The 16,906-nt window shown below is 43.9% G+C and overlaps 1 protein-coding gene across 7 annotated transcripts in view; it reads right to left on the bottom strand.

Moving 5' to 3' along the window:
* LOC135464814 (collagen alpha-1(I) chain-like) overlaps positions 1 to 16,906 on the bottom strand; it is a 160,760-nt gene that overhangs the window by 11,969 nt on the left and 131,885 nt on the right. For all 7 annotated transcript variants that reach the window (XM_064742379.1, XM_064742376.1, XM_064742373.1 and 4 more), the window contains 13 exons: positions 15,416 to 15,583; positions 14,689 to 14,865; positions 14,083 to 14,199; positions 12,959 to 13,102; positions 12,112 to 12,237; positions 10,911 to 11,045; positions 9,287 to 9,505; positions 7,027 to 7,170; positions 5,169 to 5,253; positions 4,699 to 4,760; positions 3,775 to 3,909; positions 3,234 to 3,473; positions 2,545 to 2,673 (listed from right to left, as the gene is read on the bottom strand). In XM_064742379.1, the coding sequence (XP_064598449.1) occupies positions 2,545 to 2,673; positions 3,234 to 3,473; positions 3,775 to 3,909; positions 4,699 to 4,760; positions 5,169 to 5,253; positions 7,027 to 7,170; positions 9,287 to 9,505; positions 10,911 to 11,045; positions 12,112 to 12,237; positions 12,959 to 13,102; positions 14,083 to 14,199; positions 14,689 to 14,865; positions 15,416 to 15,583 (1,881 nt within the window). The remainder of the gene's footprint in view (positions 1 to 2,544; positions 2,674 to 3,233; positions 3,474 to 3,774; positions 3,910 to 4,698; positions 4,761 to 5,168; positions 5,254 to 7,026; positions 7,171 to 9,286; positions 9,506 to 10,910; positions 11,046 to 12,111; positions 12,238 to 12,958; positions 13,103 to 14,082; positions 14,200 to 14,688; positions 14,866 to 15,415; positions 15,584 to 16,906) is intronic.

The following is a 16,906-nucleotide window of genomic DNA, read 5'->3' as shown; positions in this document are numbered from 1 at the left end:
AAGGGCGCTCAAACATTTGAATTCTAATGTGGGCTTTATGGGCCATGCTATCAGTTAGGAATTCTGACGTCACAGGAAGTTCATCCAAATCTAATCACGACACTGAATGTTGGAATGACTGTTTTTACCCATGAGTGAAAGATTAATGAAATAATGTTCCCAAAAATTCTTTCCTTCTGGTGAACATCAGGAAAAAAGGTGACGACAGATATGCATGTCCTACTGATGGACGACAAGTGGTCCTGAGTGAAGTTTGGACTGCGAATGGCCAGACGAGCCTCGTCTACCCCTTACTGTAACCAGGGGTCCCACAGGCCAGGAGAGCGGAGAATGGCCAGCAAGCCTCGTCTACCCCTTACTGTCACCAGGGGTCCCACAGGCCAGGAGAGTGGAGAATGGCCAGCAAGCCTCCTCTACCGCTTACTGTCACCAGGGGTCCCACAGGCCAGGAGAGTGGAGAATGGCCAGCAAGCCTCGTCTACCCCTTACTGTCACCAGGGGTCCCACAGGCCAGGAGAGCGGAGAATGGCCAGCAAGCCTCCTCTACCGCTTACTGTCACCAGGGGTCCCACAGGCCAGGAGAGTGGAGAATGGCCAGCAAGCCTCCTCTACCGCTTACTGTAACCAGGGGTCCCACAGGCCAGGAGAGTGGAGAATGGCCAGCAAGCCTCGTCTACCCCTTACTGTCACCAGGGGTCCCACAGGCCAGGAGAGTGGAGAATGGCCAGCAAGCCTCCTCTACCGCTTACTGTCACCAGGGGTCCCACAGGCCAGGAGAGTGGAGAATGGCCAGCAAGCCTCGTCTACCCCTTACTGTCACCAGGGGTCCCACAGGCCAGGAGAGCGGAGAATGGCCAGCAAGCCTCCTCTACCGCTTACTGTCACCAGGGGTCCCACAGGCCAGGAGAGTGGAGAATGGCCAGCAAGCCTCTACCGCTTACTGTAACCAGGGGTCCCACAGGCCAGGAGAGTGGAGAATGGCCAGCAAGCCTCCTCTACCGCTTACTGTAACCAGGGGTCCCACAGGCCAGGAGAGTGGAGAATGGCCAGACGAGCCTCGTCTACCCCTTACTGTCACCAGGGGTCCCACAGGCCAGGAGAGTGGAGAATGGCCAGACGAGCCTCGTCTACCCCTTACTGTCACCAGGGGTCCCACAGGCCAGGAGAGTGGAGAATGGCCAGACGAGCCTCGTCTACCCCTTACTGTAACCAGGGGTCCCACAGGCCAGGAGAGTGGAGAATGGCCAGACGAGCCTCGTCTACCCCTTACTGTAACCAGGGGTCCCACAGGCCAGGAGAGTGGAGAATGGCCAGTAAGCCTCCTCTACCGCTTACTGTAACCAGGGGTCCCACAGGCCAGAAGAGTGGAGAATGGCCAGACGAGCCTCGTCTACCCCTTACTGTCACCAGGGGACCCACAGGCCAGGAGAGTGGAGAATGGCCAGACGAGCCTCGTCTACCCCTTACTGTCACCAGGGGTCCCACAGGCCAGGAGAGTGGAGAATGGCCAGACGAGCCTCGTCTACCCCTTACTGTAACCAGGGGTCCCACAGGCCAGGAGAGTGGAGAATGGCCAGACGAGCCTCGTCTACCCCTTACTGTCACCAGGGGTCCCACAGGCCAGGAGAGCGGAGAATGGCCAGCAAGCCTCCTCTACCGCTTACTGTCACCAGGGGTCCCACAGGCCAGGAGAGTGGAGAATGGCCAGCAAGCCTCCTCTACTGCTTACTGTAACCAGGGGTCCCACAGGCCAGGAGAGTGGAGAATGGCCAGCAAGCCTCCTCTACCGCTTACTGTAACCAGGGGTCCCACAGGCCAGGAGAGCGGAGAATGGCCAGCAAGCCTCCTCTACCGCTTACTGTAACCAGGGGTCCCACAGGCCAGGAGAGCAGAGAATGGCCAGCAAGCCTCCTCTACCGCTTACTGTAACCAGGGGTCCCACAGGCCAGGAGAGCGGAGAATGGCCAGCAAGCCTCCTCTACCGCTTACTGTCACCAGGGGTCCCACAGGCCAGGAGAGCGGAGAATGGCCAGCAAGCCTCCTCTACCCCTTACTGTAACCAGGGGTCCCACAGGCCAGGGGAGTGGAGAATGGCCAGCAAGCCTCCTCTACCGCTTACTGTAACCAGGGGTCCCACAGGCCAGGAGAGCGGAGAATGGCCAGCAAGCCTCCTCTACCGCTTACTGTCACCAGGGGTCCCACAGGCCAGGAGAGCGGAGAATGGCCAGCAAGCCTCCTCTACCCCTTTCTGTCACCAGGGGTCCCACAGGCCAGGAGAGTGGAGAATGGCCAGCAAGCCTCCTCTACCGCTTACTGTCACCAGGGGTCCCACAGGCCAGGAGAGTGGAGAATGGCCAGCAAGCCTCCTCTACCGCTTACTGTCACCAGGGGTTCCACAGACTGGGAGAGCGGAGAATGGCCAGGCGAGGCTCATCTACCCTTGACACTCGTAACAACTAATAGGCAAGTGCCACCAATTTAACCCCACTGAAAATCCCTCCATTACATCCATACCCCAACCCACTTCCACCAATAAAGACGTACTTGTACAAGCTGCCAGCCCTGGTTCACCCTCAGGAAAAGTCTTTGTTGATCCAACAGGAAAGCCATTGTACCCACAGGTAGAGACACAGAGATCATGAAAAGCTCATCTTGATTCCTGAAGGTTACAGCCTGTAAACAAGCACGAAACCATGGTCAAACTCATGCACTACAGTGAGAGATCATGAAAAGCTCATCTTGATTCCTGAAGGTTACAGCCTGTAAACAAGCACAAAACCATGGGCAAACTCAAGCACTACCTTGAAAGATCATGAAAAGCTCATTATAGTTACTAAATATAATGCCTGGTAAGCAAATAGAAAACCACTGATTCAAATTCGAGCAATACAGTATTTTTGAGACACAAAATTACAAGAACGAAATGATATTCCCTTTATTTATATCCAACAATGGCAATAACATGTTTCTAAAAACTATGTTGATGGTCTGAATTATGTGCTCCAGAGCATGTTGCTGTGTGATGTAAAGCACAAAGGTACTGAAGTTCTGGCAGCAGTTTCTCCTGGTAAGTAGTATAAAATGGTGACATCACAGAACAGCACAAAGGATTGTCACTGAGTTATCATAACTTTAAAATGAATCAAAATGAAAAACAAATTTTGGAATGTTTGCATTGTTTAGGTTGAAACTGTTAAAACAACAGCAAAAAATCCCTTTAGGATTGAACTTACACCTGAAGCCACCCTGTTAGAGAATGCACCGTTTCCAGCACCTGGTATTCCTGGTGCCCCTGGGGGGCCTGGTGGGCCAGGTGGGCCAGGTATGAACCTGGCACTGCCCTCCGCACCCCGCCCATAGTATGGCTGTCCGGGAGGACCTGGGGGACCGGGCCGACCTTGACCTGGTTGCCCTGGTCGCCCGGGAATACCTGGGAGTCCTCTTTCTCCTACACCTGGTGGGCCTCGAGGTCCCTGAAAAGATGAGGAGTGTTTTCAGGTTATTGTTTATTAAAAGTCACGACTCAGTACCATACTGAGTGCTGTAAAGCTTAAAGATAGGTTTCAGGGCAAATTATGGACTGCAAGTGAATCAAACTTAATGTCTCACAGAAAACCAAAACCAATAAGTCGAATGCAACAGTACATGTAAAAAAGTATATTTTCTTTAAGTAAGTTTAAGGTCAAATTTATATTTACAAAGGCTAAATGAAAATGTATATGTAATTTCATTACATCTCAAATTTAACAGGTGAGAGGGAATAAAAATACTTACAATAGGGCCGGGTGGCCCGGGTGGTCCTGGTGGGCCTGTTACAACACCTCCACTAGCAGAGGAAACATAGCCTGGTGGGCCAGGTGGCCCAGGAACACCTGGAGCTCCTGGTATGCCATCATCTCCCTTAGGACCCTGCAAAAGAACATAAGAGATACATGTATGTAAGCTTGGGGTTTCATGTTGTAACAGATACATGCAGAGTGATACCTCTTTATAACACTGGCTTTGGGACAGACACCATGCTGATTTAGTGTAAACGTCTGTCTGTTATGTACAACAAAGGATAAGATGTGCATCCAAATGTAATCATGAAATGCTGTAAAAATTTATTGCCTCTTTGTGGTTTTTCAACAGAAAAAGAGATATGAAGTACGATTTAGGCTCAGCACACAGCCTTGATCATGGGTGGGGTGGGGTGGTCAGGTTTAGAGGTGGAGGACACAAGAGTGCCCCACGCTATACCATCCTCGAGGGCTCCGTGGCTCAGTTGGTTAGCGCGCTACAGCAGCGTAATGACCCAGGAGTCTCTCACCAATGCGGTCGCTGTGAGTTCAAGTCCAGCTCATGCTGGCTTCCTCTCCGACCGTAAGTGGGAAGGTCTGTCAGCAACCTGCGGATAGTCGTGAGTTACCCCCGGGCTCTGCCCGGTTTCCACCCACCATAATGCTGACCGCCGTTGTATAAGTGAAATATTCTTGAGTATGGCGTATAACACCAATAAAATAAATAAATAAATATACCATCCTCCTTCACCCGTATCTCACAAGAATCCAGTCCTAAACCTGCAGCGGTACCACCTCTTTAACCGTCTCAGCCAGCGTGGCCTATTGCATTTTACAGGTAACACAACTATAATGAGGATGGTGACCAGAAGCAGCCATGACATTATGATTGATTGATTGAGCGATGAATGGTACTTACTGGCACTCCGTTGGTGCCATCCCGCCCTGGGAAGCCTGCTGGACCCCTGGGTCCTGGGTCACCTGTTTAACCAAACAGAATTACAGGTGTACTGTATTGATACAGGTGTAAATATCCTTTACCAGCATGTCTGTAGTCACAACAGGTGCACCTTACAGGTAAGTACCATCATATTCAAACCATTTCTATAAACAACAGAAAATTTTAAAATAATTTTTTATTTCAACTTCTGTTACTATTATTGCTAGATCTGTTGTATATTACTATAACTTTGATACAGAACAAGAAATGAGCAAGTTTGGGGAATGCTGACCCTTCTCAACACAAAAAACCCAATCACTATATAAAATATGCCCAATATTATCTTCAAGAAGGAAAAATGCCATGTTCAAGTTTCAGCCAGATAGCCATGTGCAAGCACCCTTCCAAATGTGCTTCATTAGAGAGACAATATTTCCGTATGTGCTTACCTGGAATGACAATATTTCCATCTGCACTGGTGACGACACCTGGCCGTCCTGGTGGACCCTGGGGACCCTCATCACCCTTATCACCCTGACAAAAACAACTTTCACTTTCAATTTGATTTTCACATGCTAGATTCAGCACAAAACATAGGAAGATATCCTACAGACAACCGCTAGATTCAGCAACAAAACATGGGAGGATATCCTACTGGACAAATGCTACATTCAGCAACAAAACATGGGGCCATATTCTCCTGACCAAACGCTAGATTCAGCAACAAAACATGGGATGATATCCTAATGGACAAATGCTACATTCAGCAACGAAACATGGGGGGATATCCTGCTGGACAAATGCTAGATTCAGCAACAAAACATAGGAGGATATCCTACTGGACAAATGCTACATTCAGCAACAAAAGATGGGATGATATCCTACTGGACAAATACTACATTCAGCAACAAAAGATGGGGCGATATTCTCCTGGACAAATACTAGATTCTGCAACAAAAGATGGGATGATATCCTGCTGGACAAATACTACATTCAGCAACAAAAGATGGGGCGATATTCTCCTGGACAAATACTAGATTCAGCAACAAAAGATGGGATGATATCCTGCTGGACAAATACTACATTCAGCAACAAAACATGGAATTACATCCTACTGGACAAATACTAGATCCAGCAACAGAAGATGGGACGATATCCTCCTGGACAAATGCTAGATTCAGCAACAAAACATGGGATGATATCCTACTGGACAAATGCTAGATTCAGCAACAAAAGATGGGATGACATCCTACTGGACAAATGCTACATTCAGCAACAAAAGATGGGATGATATCCTACTGGACAAATGCTAGATTCAGCAACAAAAGATGGGATGATATCCTGCTGGACAAATACTACATTCAGCAACAAAACATGGGGCCATATTCTCCTGGACAAATACTACATTCAGCAACAAAAGATGGGATGATATCCTGCTGGACAAATACTAGATCCAGCAATAAAACATGGGATGATATTCTCCCAGACAAATGCTAGATTCAGCAAAAAAACATGGGATGATATCCTACTGGACAAATGCAACATTCAGCAACAAAACATGGGATGATATCCTACTGGACAAATACTAGATCCAGCAACAAAACATGGGATGATATTCTCCTGGACAAATACTAGATTCAGCAACAAAACATGGGATTACATCCTACTGGACAAATGCTACATTCAGCAACAAAACATGGGGCCACATTCTCCTGGACAAATACTAGATTCAGCAACAAAAGATGGGATGATATCCTGCTGGACAAATACTACATTCAGCAACAAAACATGGGGCCATATTCTCCTGGACAAATACTAGATTCAGCAACAAAACATGGGATGATATCCTGCTGGACAAATGCTAGATTCAGCAATAAAACATGGGACGATATCCTCCTGGACAAATGCTACATTCAGCAACAAAACATGGGACCACATTCTCCTGGACAAATACTAGATTCAGCAACAAAAGATGGGATGATATCCTGCTGGACAAATGCTAGATTCAGCAATAAAACATGGGATGATATCCTCCTGGACAAATACTAGATTCAGCAACAAAAGATGGGATTACATCCTACTGGACAAATGCTACATTCAGCAACAAAACATGGGGCCATATTCTCCTGGACAAATGTAATATTTTACGACTTGCCTTATAAATACAGTGTTTTTGGGTGGAAAAATAAAGTGATTTACCGTATATACAGCTCGGCAGCGGTTCAATGTGAAGAACTTATTTGTTCTCTTCCATGTCAGGGTATATTTACGTTATTATTTCACAAATACTTTAAATTTTCTCCCTACCTTATCACCCTTAGGTCCAGGTATAAAGACACCACCTCTGCCAGGGAGACCTGCTCCGGGGATTCCTGGGGCTCCAGGGGGGCCAGGGGGACCCACACGTCCTACTCCTGGTTCTCCTTTCCTTCCACGGAATCCTGGGCGACCCTGAATGTGGGAAAGGCACAGGATATTACCTCAGTGATCACTGGAGACATACCATGATGACAAATGGTCGTTAATGACAGGGCAAAACACCCATCTTAAACAAGAGATCTGGGAGAATGTAGAAATGTCCAAGGTTGGGATGAAGATGCATCTTGAATGTCTTACAAATTTCAACCACTTGGCCATGACCCACTCCTCATTTTGCTCAGTAATGCCCTAATTTCTCCACCCTAATTTGAAAGAACAACTTTCAGTGCAATTTATGTACATTTTTGATGCATTTTGAAGACAAAACTAACTTCCATAGATCAACCAATTTCCGGGCTTTGCAAAAAGCATAATTTTGTAAGAGAGAATTCTATGAAATCAAGAATGGATAAATTTGTTACCATCATTTTGGTATTATTTCAGCCACATTTTAATTAACTGTAATTAAGCTGTGACTAAACATTGCCGCAGACATGAGCCAAATGCTTAGCTATTGACCACAGATTATTAAACGCAGACGATGAGCATTTGGCTTACAGATCACTGTAAAGCAGGTCATGTGACCAGACATATGACCTTTCACATGGCTCGGATGATGTGGTAGAGTGGAGTTTACTCCTGTTTATAGTTGAAACAGTGACAGCGTCCTTTACGATGTTCTTGGGGGTAACGGCGACAAGACAATTAAGGAATTAATAATTTTCTTGAATTCAATATAAATGCATTGTCTGCAAAAATATTTTGGATTTTTCCAGACATACACGTAAATATTGCGAAGTAAGATTTATGAGAACGCTATCGTACTGGCTGACATTTGAGGTTAAATATATTAATCTAGAACTGAAGAGCAAGAATTGATCATTGATCACTACTTGTACATTCTCTCTTGTGTTGAATACACCGGATTAAAAGATCACAGGATATTTAACTTCAGTTAGTCCATTAATGTTTATGGTGTTGTGGAAAACCACACGGCGCCTTTGGTCAGTATACTCTAGATTACTTCAACAACAAGTCAAACAGGATTGTTTTCATTGTATGCTGTGGTTGTTCTCCCAGTTGGTAACTGCTCAACTGACTGATTAAGGTGTGGGTTTCACGTTTACTCAAATAAAACAAAGCATTTATCGCTTCAGCGTTCCAGCGTTTCCGGTAGAGGTTGCAATACGAATACTAATCTGCACAGTTCGTCATTCCAGCATAAAATTTTTCACAGCATTTGATGACTCACATCTCACGTCTTTTCTTCAACCTTCTGACTGTCTGTGTTATAAGTAGAGGGGTACATATACATATAGAACTCCGGCTATATATAAATATATATCTCTCTCTCTCCGGCTATATATAAATATATATCTTTCTCTCTCTCTCTCTCTCTCTCTCTCTGTATATATACATATATATACATATATATATATCTGACCTACTCCGCTTTCTTATTACAAGTCCTGCCAACCTGGCAAAGATTTCACTTCATTAATACTACTACCTGTAGTATTTTTTAATATGCAACACGGGAAACTCGTCTTTTATATACACATGCTAGTTAACATTTTGGTTGCGACTGAGGCGACAAAGACCTACAATACTGTATAGGCCCTATGTTTGTCTACATTAACAAACATGATATATGTAGCTCCAATGTTTTACATGAAGAAAGTCACAACTGGCACAATTAATCATACATGGGGCTGTATAAAGAAACGGGTAACGCTCAAGATTAGATTCCTGTTAGAAATATATGAACATATTGGTTCTATTTTTTGGGTGGTAATCTTTCATGCGGGTAGCAGTTTGTCCACACGGCTTTTTGTCTACACGATGGTCTACTCACCATGGCAATTTCTTGACACGTGTTGATGGCAGAGGTGAGCCGGGACTACTTTCATTTGGAAAGAGGAGCATGGACTCTACCTGTGAACCCAGCGCGGGAACACGTCGCCTGGCCGACTATACCAAGCCATCGTGTTGATGATACACCAGAGCATTCAACATCCATCGTTTTGCCATTGTGGGCATGATTTTTGTGGCCATGCCGAGCCCTCGAACTCGTGGTCACTAGCTGAGCATTTGGCTCTGGTGTGCGGCAGGTTTTACTCTCATGATGGTCAAGTTTATGGTCACTTACCGGGAATCCAGGCATTCCGATTTCGCCAGGCGGTCCTCTCGGTCCAGGGGGTCCCCTAGGCCCCGGGAGCCCAACACCTCCTGTCCCAGGGAATACAGGGGCCGCAGAGTTATCTGCTAAGGGTCCAGCAGGACCAGGAGGGCCTGGGGGTCCAGGTTCCCCCTTGAAGCCTACACACATCTTACATCCACCTGGTTCTCCCTTTTCCCCTTTGTCAGGCTGTAAACATAGTATAATTGTAAAACCATACATGAGCTTAGCAAGTAAGCCCCTTTGTCAGGCCGTAAACATATTATGGACAATTGTAGAACCATACATGAGACTAGCAAGTAAGCTCCTTTGTCAGGCCGTAAACATAGTATGGACAACTGTAGAACCATACATGAGACTAGCAAGTAAGCTCCTTTGTCAGGCCGTAAACATAGTATGGACAACTGTAGAACCATACATGAGATTAGCAAGTAAGCTCAGAGCATTTATAATTTAAATATGCCAAACTTATTCATGGATCAAGCTGGCCAAGCAATGGACCTGAACTCAAAATTTTATCAAAACTGGACAACATTTGTAGCAGTTGTTGCACAGCAACCACTGACCAATGGGAATCCTGGAATTCCTTAAACATTCAAACGTTATTGATCTGGCTGGTTTTTCTAACTTGTCGTCACAGAATGGATCGTATCTGTAGTAGTTATTGGATGGAAACCAACAACCACTGAGAATCATAAAATTAATATATGCAAAACTATACATGGATCCGGCTGGTTTTCTAACATGATCTGAGATTTCACAACCCATTCCAATTTCACCCATGACTAAGTTGCACATTTTGCCGATTCTGAGCGTTGTCTTGGTCATGGAAAGATGTTTTGATGTCTCTTTTTTAAGGCACATATCTTACTTAAAATATGTATTAAAGTTTAACCACTACAAGTTATAGTTTATGACATTTATTTGCCCCTAAAAATGCAATGTTTTGGGCAAAACTTCAGGTCATTTGCCCTGATAGTTTTCAAGACTACAACAAATTACTGGACCCAAACACCAATCTAAAATGAAGGAATATGTAAAATTTAAGCACAGCTCCAGCTGGTTTTCAAAATTAAACCAAACTCACAAAAAACTGTTTGTTTGTTTGATTGGGTCACATCACAATGGTGTCTGCTTGATGCTAGCCAGACCTAATGTGGACATATGTATACTGCTGCCTCACTGAAATGTCGATGTAAAGACATCAGGCCCAATTTATTTATTTGATTGGTGTTTTAGACCGTATTCAAGAATATTTCACTTATACGATGGCGGCCAGTATTATGGTGGATGGAAACCGGGCAGAGCCCGGGGGAAGCCCATGACCATCTGCAGGTTGCTGGCAGACCTTCCCACATATGGCCGGAGAGGAAGCCATCATCAGACCCAAAATCTTAACAAGAGCAACATGTTAGCATATTCCTCTTGAGCCGAGAGCCAAGACAGGTAATACCAAAATTACTGATGATCACACAAAATTACTGATGATCACACAAAATTACTGATGATCACACAAAATTACTGATGATCACACAAAATTAGTACGATCAGGAATTTTATATAAATCAGACAACACACGGCTTCTGTTACTTACCCTATCCCCTCCGAGAGCTCCTGAGCCTGGGATGATGTCTCCGGGGCCAGAATATCCCCGCCCAGGGGGTCCTGGGGGTCCTGCAGGACCTAGACCACCTGGGTATCCCCGCTCACCACGTTCTCCTTTGGCACCCTGTCCGCAGAAATTCACACGCCATTTCATTAGTAACTAAGCCATACACATTTGAGTTTTATCAAGCCTTCGCATAAACAGTTCACAATAAAACCCTATATGAGGTAACCTGACAAGGTGACGTAGTTTTACTGGTTGTGTGTTATCATTTGCCAATATCACACTGACATTGCTACTCTGTTTTCACTCTCTATGCTCTGGTTGTTCATATTAACATGTGACATTCATCAGCAGCACCAACACGTGGACACTGCTGTATTTCGCCTGAAGCAAATAATGGCCTTAAAATGATACATGCCAGTACCAAAGTTTGTCTAATAAAACATTATCAGCGAAATATCTACAGCCATTTTAACTCCGGAAAACATTTGGGCTCCCAAACTGTTGGGCCCCCAAACAAATGAAGCTGTATTAAATACAACATGTAAATTGAACAAAAATATGATGGTTTCCCAACAAAAATGAAAGTTTGCATAAAAATTTTCTTCAATCACAAACTTTCTCAAAAGCCATTGTTTTGGGTTGCAGCTCACAAAATGTGTTCAGGTAGGGCTACAATGCCACAGGTAAAGTCTGAGATCAGAACCTTCATTTTTTTCTAGATATGGCCCTGATTAATCTGATTAACAAACAATTTGTAAGTAGCCCTACATAGTAAATGAATAAATCAGAATCAAGTAAAATGTGACCTTTGCAAAATGCTAAACTTTAGATGAAATACAGCAAGGCGTAAGTCCTGGGCTAATTTGTGACTTACAGCCTTGGGGAGATCATACAATCAGATGAGCAAGCTGGAGTAAATTCTGTGATAAAAAGAATCAAAAGAATTATTTCTATATTTATTTATTTACTCGTTTGGTATAGTAAAAGCGTGCTTAAGAACTTTTCACTTCTGTAACTTTCTACCCTCAAACCACGATCTTGAAATTAATAACCCTTCAAAACAGGAAATTATAGAACTTCCAAACCAAGACCTTGACATTTGTGACTTTGAAAGCACAATTTTGACCTCTGCTGACTTTCAAGGCGCAACCTTGACTTGTTCTTTGGGTTTGTTTCAGCTTACCGTTAACCCTGTTAGTCCTGGTTCCCCAGACGCACCAGGCAGGCCCGGGGGTCCAGCACCGCCTGGTTCACCTGGCGTTCCAGGAACACCGTCACGTCCTGGAGGCCCTGGGTAGCCTAGATCTCCCTGCGAAACACAAAGCAACTGTGTTTAACTGACTGAAACTCAGATCAAACTGCAACACAATTTAAGGAAGATAAAATATCTGATATTAGCTGATTAGTTAAATGACATCTTATATTTAGTACTGACTGAATATTTCATACTTGCAAAGAAAAAGGGCATTCCACATTACAACAAATTTAGCAAGGACAACTTAAACTGCTGTGTACAGAAATCATTATCCAAATCAACTTTAAATTTAAATCTTAACACCTGTTCTGCAATTGCAATTGTAGGTTCAGTTCACTAACTTCCATGACAACAAACATTACAGACGCATGTTGTCAGGGTAGTTACCATCAACTTAGCCGATTACTACCTCATGTATCAAAGTAGACCAGTCCCCAAGGAGAATATCATTCACACTAATTCTTTTCACACATAAAAAAGCAACTTTCAGTGCAATTATGCACATCCTTAATTTCAATTTGGAGACAAAACAAAATTGGCTGGGTTGGCCTATTTCAGGGCTTCACAAAATTGACTGGGTTGGCCTATTTCAGGGCTTCACAAAATTGGCTGGGTTGGCCTATTTCAGGGCTTCACAAAATTGGCTGGGTTGGCCTATTTCAGGGCTTCACAAAAAGTATAATGTTATCAGTGTACACAGAATAATGCACTGAGAATTTGCCTGAATGAACACCTTACAAACATGTGAAAAGATTGAAGAATGACAGTACATTACCTTTTCACCTTTCTCTGCAACAACCTCGATATCACCGCTGGTACCAGACCCTGCGCTGACGATTCCCGGGGGTCCTGGAGGCCCTGGGGGTCCAGGTCTACCTGGGATTCCATCACGGCCCACTCCATTAATTCCAGGGTCGCCCTGTAAGGTAAAATTATTCATTTCTATGGTTTGCCTACAGAGCCAGCAAAATGTGCAAGATATATTAGTGTAATGCGACTGATATCAAGTTAATTTCATGGCAAGCCATCTAATTACCGCGATTCATTTACCAAGATGAAGCTGGGCCCAGCAAATTGAACAACGATCATAAATGTGAGATAAGATGATCATGTAACTTTTAGTTAGAAGTAACAACTTGTAACGTCTGACTTCAAACTTCAATAAAGTTTACCTTCTCTTGTTTGAAGTTACGAGTTAAACTGTTTAACTCTAACTAAAGGTCTCCTATCTGGTACACTGTATAATAAGAGCCTACTGTTCGAACTTTGTCTCATCGTTGTCTCATACTATTGTCTTGTCGTAATACAAGGCCACACCTTCCTCATTTGCGAGTCAACTGCCTCATAGGGGCCTCCATGACTAGGTTGGTTAGCGCGCTAGCGCAGCGTAATGACCCACAAGCCTTTCAACAATGCAGTCGCTGAGTGTTCAAGTCCAGCTCATGTTGGCTTCCTCTCCAGCCACGTGTGAGAAAGTCCCCCCGGGCTATGCCCGGTTTCCTCCCACCATCATGCTGGCCATTGGTGTACAAGTGAAATATTCTTGAGTACGGTATAAATCACCAATCAATTAAATAAAAAAATAAATCAACTGCCTCATAGATAAGGAGGGCTTTAGTTTCGTTGTAATATACATACTGAATCTACATTTAGCATGTCACACATAACTGAAACAAAAAATTCTGTTCATCTGTGTTATTTTCTGAATGGTATTTACCTTTTGTCTGCTTTAATGTGCAAAAGCTCTTAATATACACATGCAAATCAAATTATTACTGTCATTCTCAACTTAAAACTTAGTCTTTCCAATTCAGCAACATTTTACTATTTTTTTCTACTTTTTAACAATAAAATTCCCAAACAAGCTTTCCTCTTTTACTTATTATTTCACACACTCACCCTGTCACCTTTAGTCCCCATTAGTCCGGGTGTGCCCGGAGCTCCAGGTAACCCTGGGGAACCTGCAAATCCTGGGTTACCTTTAGGGCCCACTGGGCCTGGGGGACCCTCCAGACCCTGTAACAAGAAAGTTAATGGTCAGGATATGGTTTAAATTGGTAAACTTTAAGGGGCTCAGGAAAATCGCAGGAAAATATGCCACTTCATGCTGTTTGTTGGATTGGGGTTTAATGGTACTTTCAGCATCACAGCCATGTCTCCATGTATTAGGCCAGGCCCAATGCGGACATATTTACAGTGCTGCTTTACTGTAACGCCACGCCGAAGACACCAAACACAGCATCCTGCCCCGTCACATTATATTCTCACCATGGCAACCTGTACATGGCCTACTCCTCTTATACTAGGCCTCAAAGAAGCAGTGCCAAACTTACACCAAACACAGCATCCTGCCCGTCACATTATATTCTCACCATGGCAACCAGTACATGGCCTACTCCTCTTATACTAGACCTCAAAGAAGCAGTGCCAAACTTATTGATGTTTACGTCTTCGGTAAATGTAGGACTTTTTTTGGAGGACTTGTTTTCTATAATTGACACTTACAGGACTTCCTCTGTCTCCTGGCAGACCTGCGGGACCTCTTGGTCCTGGGGGTCCATCTGGTCCCTGGGGTCCTATGGGGCCTGGGGGTCCACGGTCGCCAGGGTAACCTCTTGGCCCCTGGGGTCCTGGGGGTCCAGGCACACCAGGTAAGACCTCCCCAGAGCCTATGTCAATGTCCTAAGGGTGAACAGAGAATGATACACCTTACTATACACCATTCCTCTTTGTTATGTGTAACTTTAAAACTTACCACAGGAATGAAAGCTGAGAACTGTTAAACACCTGGAAATGGTCAAATCACATATATTTTTGCAAAATGTAGTAAGCATACTTTAATTTCTTGGAAAAAACAAGAGACTTTCATTTCCAAAAATAAAATCTATATATGTCAGGGCTACATCTGGAGCTGTTTTAGTTTTAGAAAATGTTTATGCTTAAAAGCTGTAGTAAAAGTGACAAACAACTTGAATTAAAATATGACGGTGTACCAATTAAATATTTAGTTTTCATATAAAATTTTTTCTTTCACAGACAGAATGGTTTCATATTGCATCGGTGAGTTTTTTTCCTTGATATCACTGATTACAAATAAAACACCAAGTTCAGGAGGGTCTAGCCAGCTGGTACACATATTCCATGAATCAGCCTCTTTGAATATACACTTGAGTATCAAGGGCTTTCATGAAGCACTGCGAGCCTGCGTGAACCAGAAGGTATGTATACTTACTGGGAATGCATCAAAACCACCGCCTCTGCCACCGCCAGCTCCTGGCGGGCCTGGTGGGCCAGGTGGCCCAGGGTAACCGCGTGGCCCAATTGGTCCATCTCGACCATCGTTCCCAGAAGCACCCTTCTGGCCTGGCTCCCCAACTTGTCCAGGGTAACCTCTATCTCCCTAATAAATAATAATTGTCACACATTTTCAACCAACTGCCTGATAAAATCTTACAAGCTTGAGCTGGTAGTGTATGCCAGCTTTATTGGGTAAAGATTTCACTTTTTGCTGTGAATAATGTTCTGTTTATTGTTTACACTTATTCACAAAACAAGCATTTTGAGTGAGTGAGTGAGTGAGTGAGTGCTTGGGGATTAACGTCATATTTAACAATTTTTCAGTCATATGACGACGAAGGAATCCTTAGAGTGCATGTAATGTGCCTGCTTGTTGCAGGACGCCAAGCAAGAAAGTTACAACTTCCTGTTTTAAAGTCTTAGCTGTGACTCCACCCAGGATTGACCCTGGATCTACAGCTCCCAAAGCGGACGCTCTACCAACTGTGCTAGTGGGGCCGATCAAGGATTTTGGAAGTAACCCACAAAACAATTCATGTCCCCATCTGATACAAGCCAAGAGAATTGTTTGTCAATTAGCCTACAGGGTTTCAACAGTCATAATTTCCATGAAAATAAACAAACCACACAAAACTAACCATAATCTATAACTTGTCATGGTTTAGCCTTAAAACAAGTTTGACTTCCACATGACAAACTTGTTAGGAATAAATTTGGCAAATCTGTACCAGACAAAAATGTCCATAATTTTTTTAAGGAAAACAAACCCCTTGAAACGAGAAAGTTGGACAGGCTGACAGACTGACAAGGAGTAAATCAGGGGAATGATTAAAAAAAAAACACTGCCAACTTTTGAATGGACTGTAATGCAATAAATACTTGAAATTGTGATTAAAAGTAAAGGGATGGAGATTAAGAAATAAACAATGTAATATTTCTCTTCTGTTTGTCTAAGCAGCCACCACTTGGGGCATGTCTTCATATCTGCATACAAAGCTTTACTTATAGGCTACATCGTTGTAAAAAGAATCAGAAACTGATTACTCTAATTTCGTACATGTGAAAATGTATTTTTTCCCCCCAATATTTATCGTGAGTTATCATGGAAAAAGAACTGATGGACTTTAACACAAAATAACAAAATAAGCAGAATTTCTTTCAGAATTAGTGAAAAATTATTTCATGGCTGCAGGTATTGTTATTTACAAATCTGGACTAGTGATAAAACTCTACAGCATCCTGTCAATATGCGAGTGAGTGAGTGAGTGAGTGAGTGAGTGCTTGGGGTTTAATGTCGTACTGAACTCCTGTCAATATGAACACCAAAATGTCCCATGGGTGGGTGGGTGGGTGGGTGCGTGAGTCAGTGAGTGAGTGCGTGCGTGCGTGCGTGGGGTTTAATGTCGTACTTAACTCCTGTCAATAT

Source organism: Liolophura sinensis, chromosome 4, assembly GCF_032854445.1.
Source record: "Liolophura sinensis isolate JHLJ2023 chromosome 4, CUHK_Ljap_v2, whole genome shotgun sequence".
Taxonomy (NCBI): Eukaryota; Metazoa; Mollusca; class Polyplacophora; order Chitonida; family Chitonidae; genus Liolophura; species Liolophura sinensis.
The sequence above is the reverse complement of the archived record's forward strand: the minus strand, read 5'-3'. Positions and strand labels throughout refer to the sequence as shown.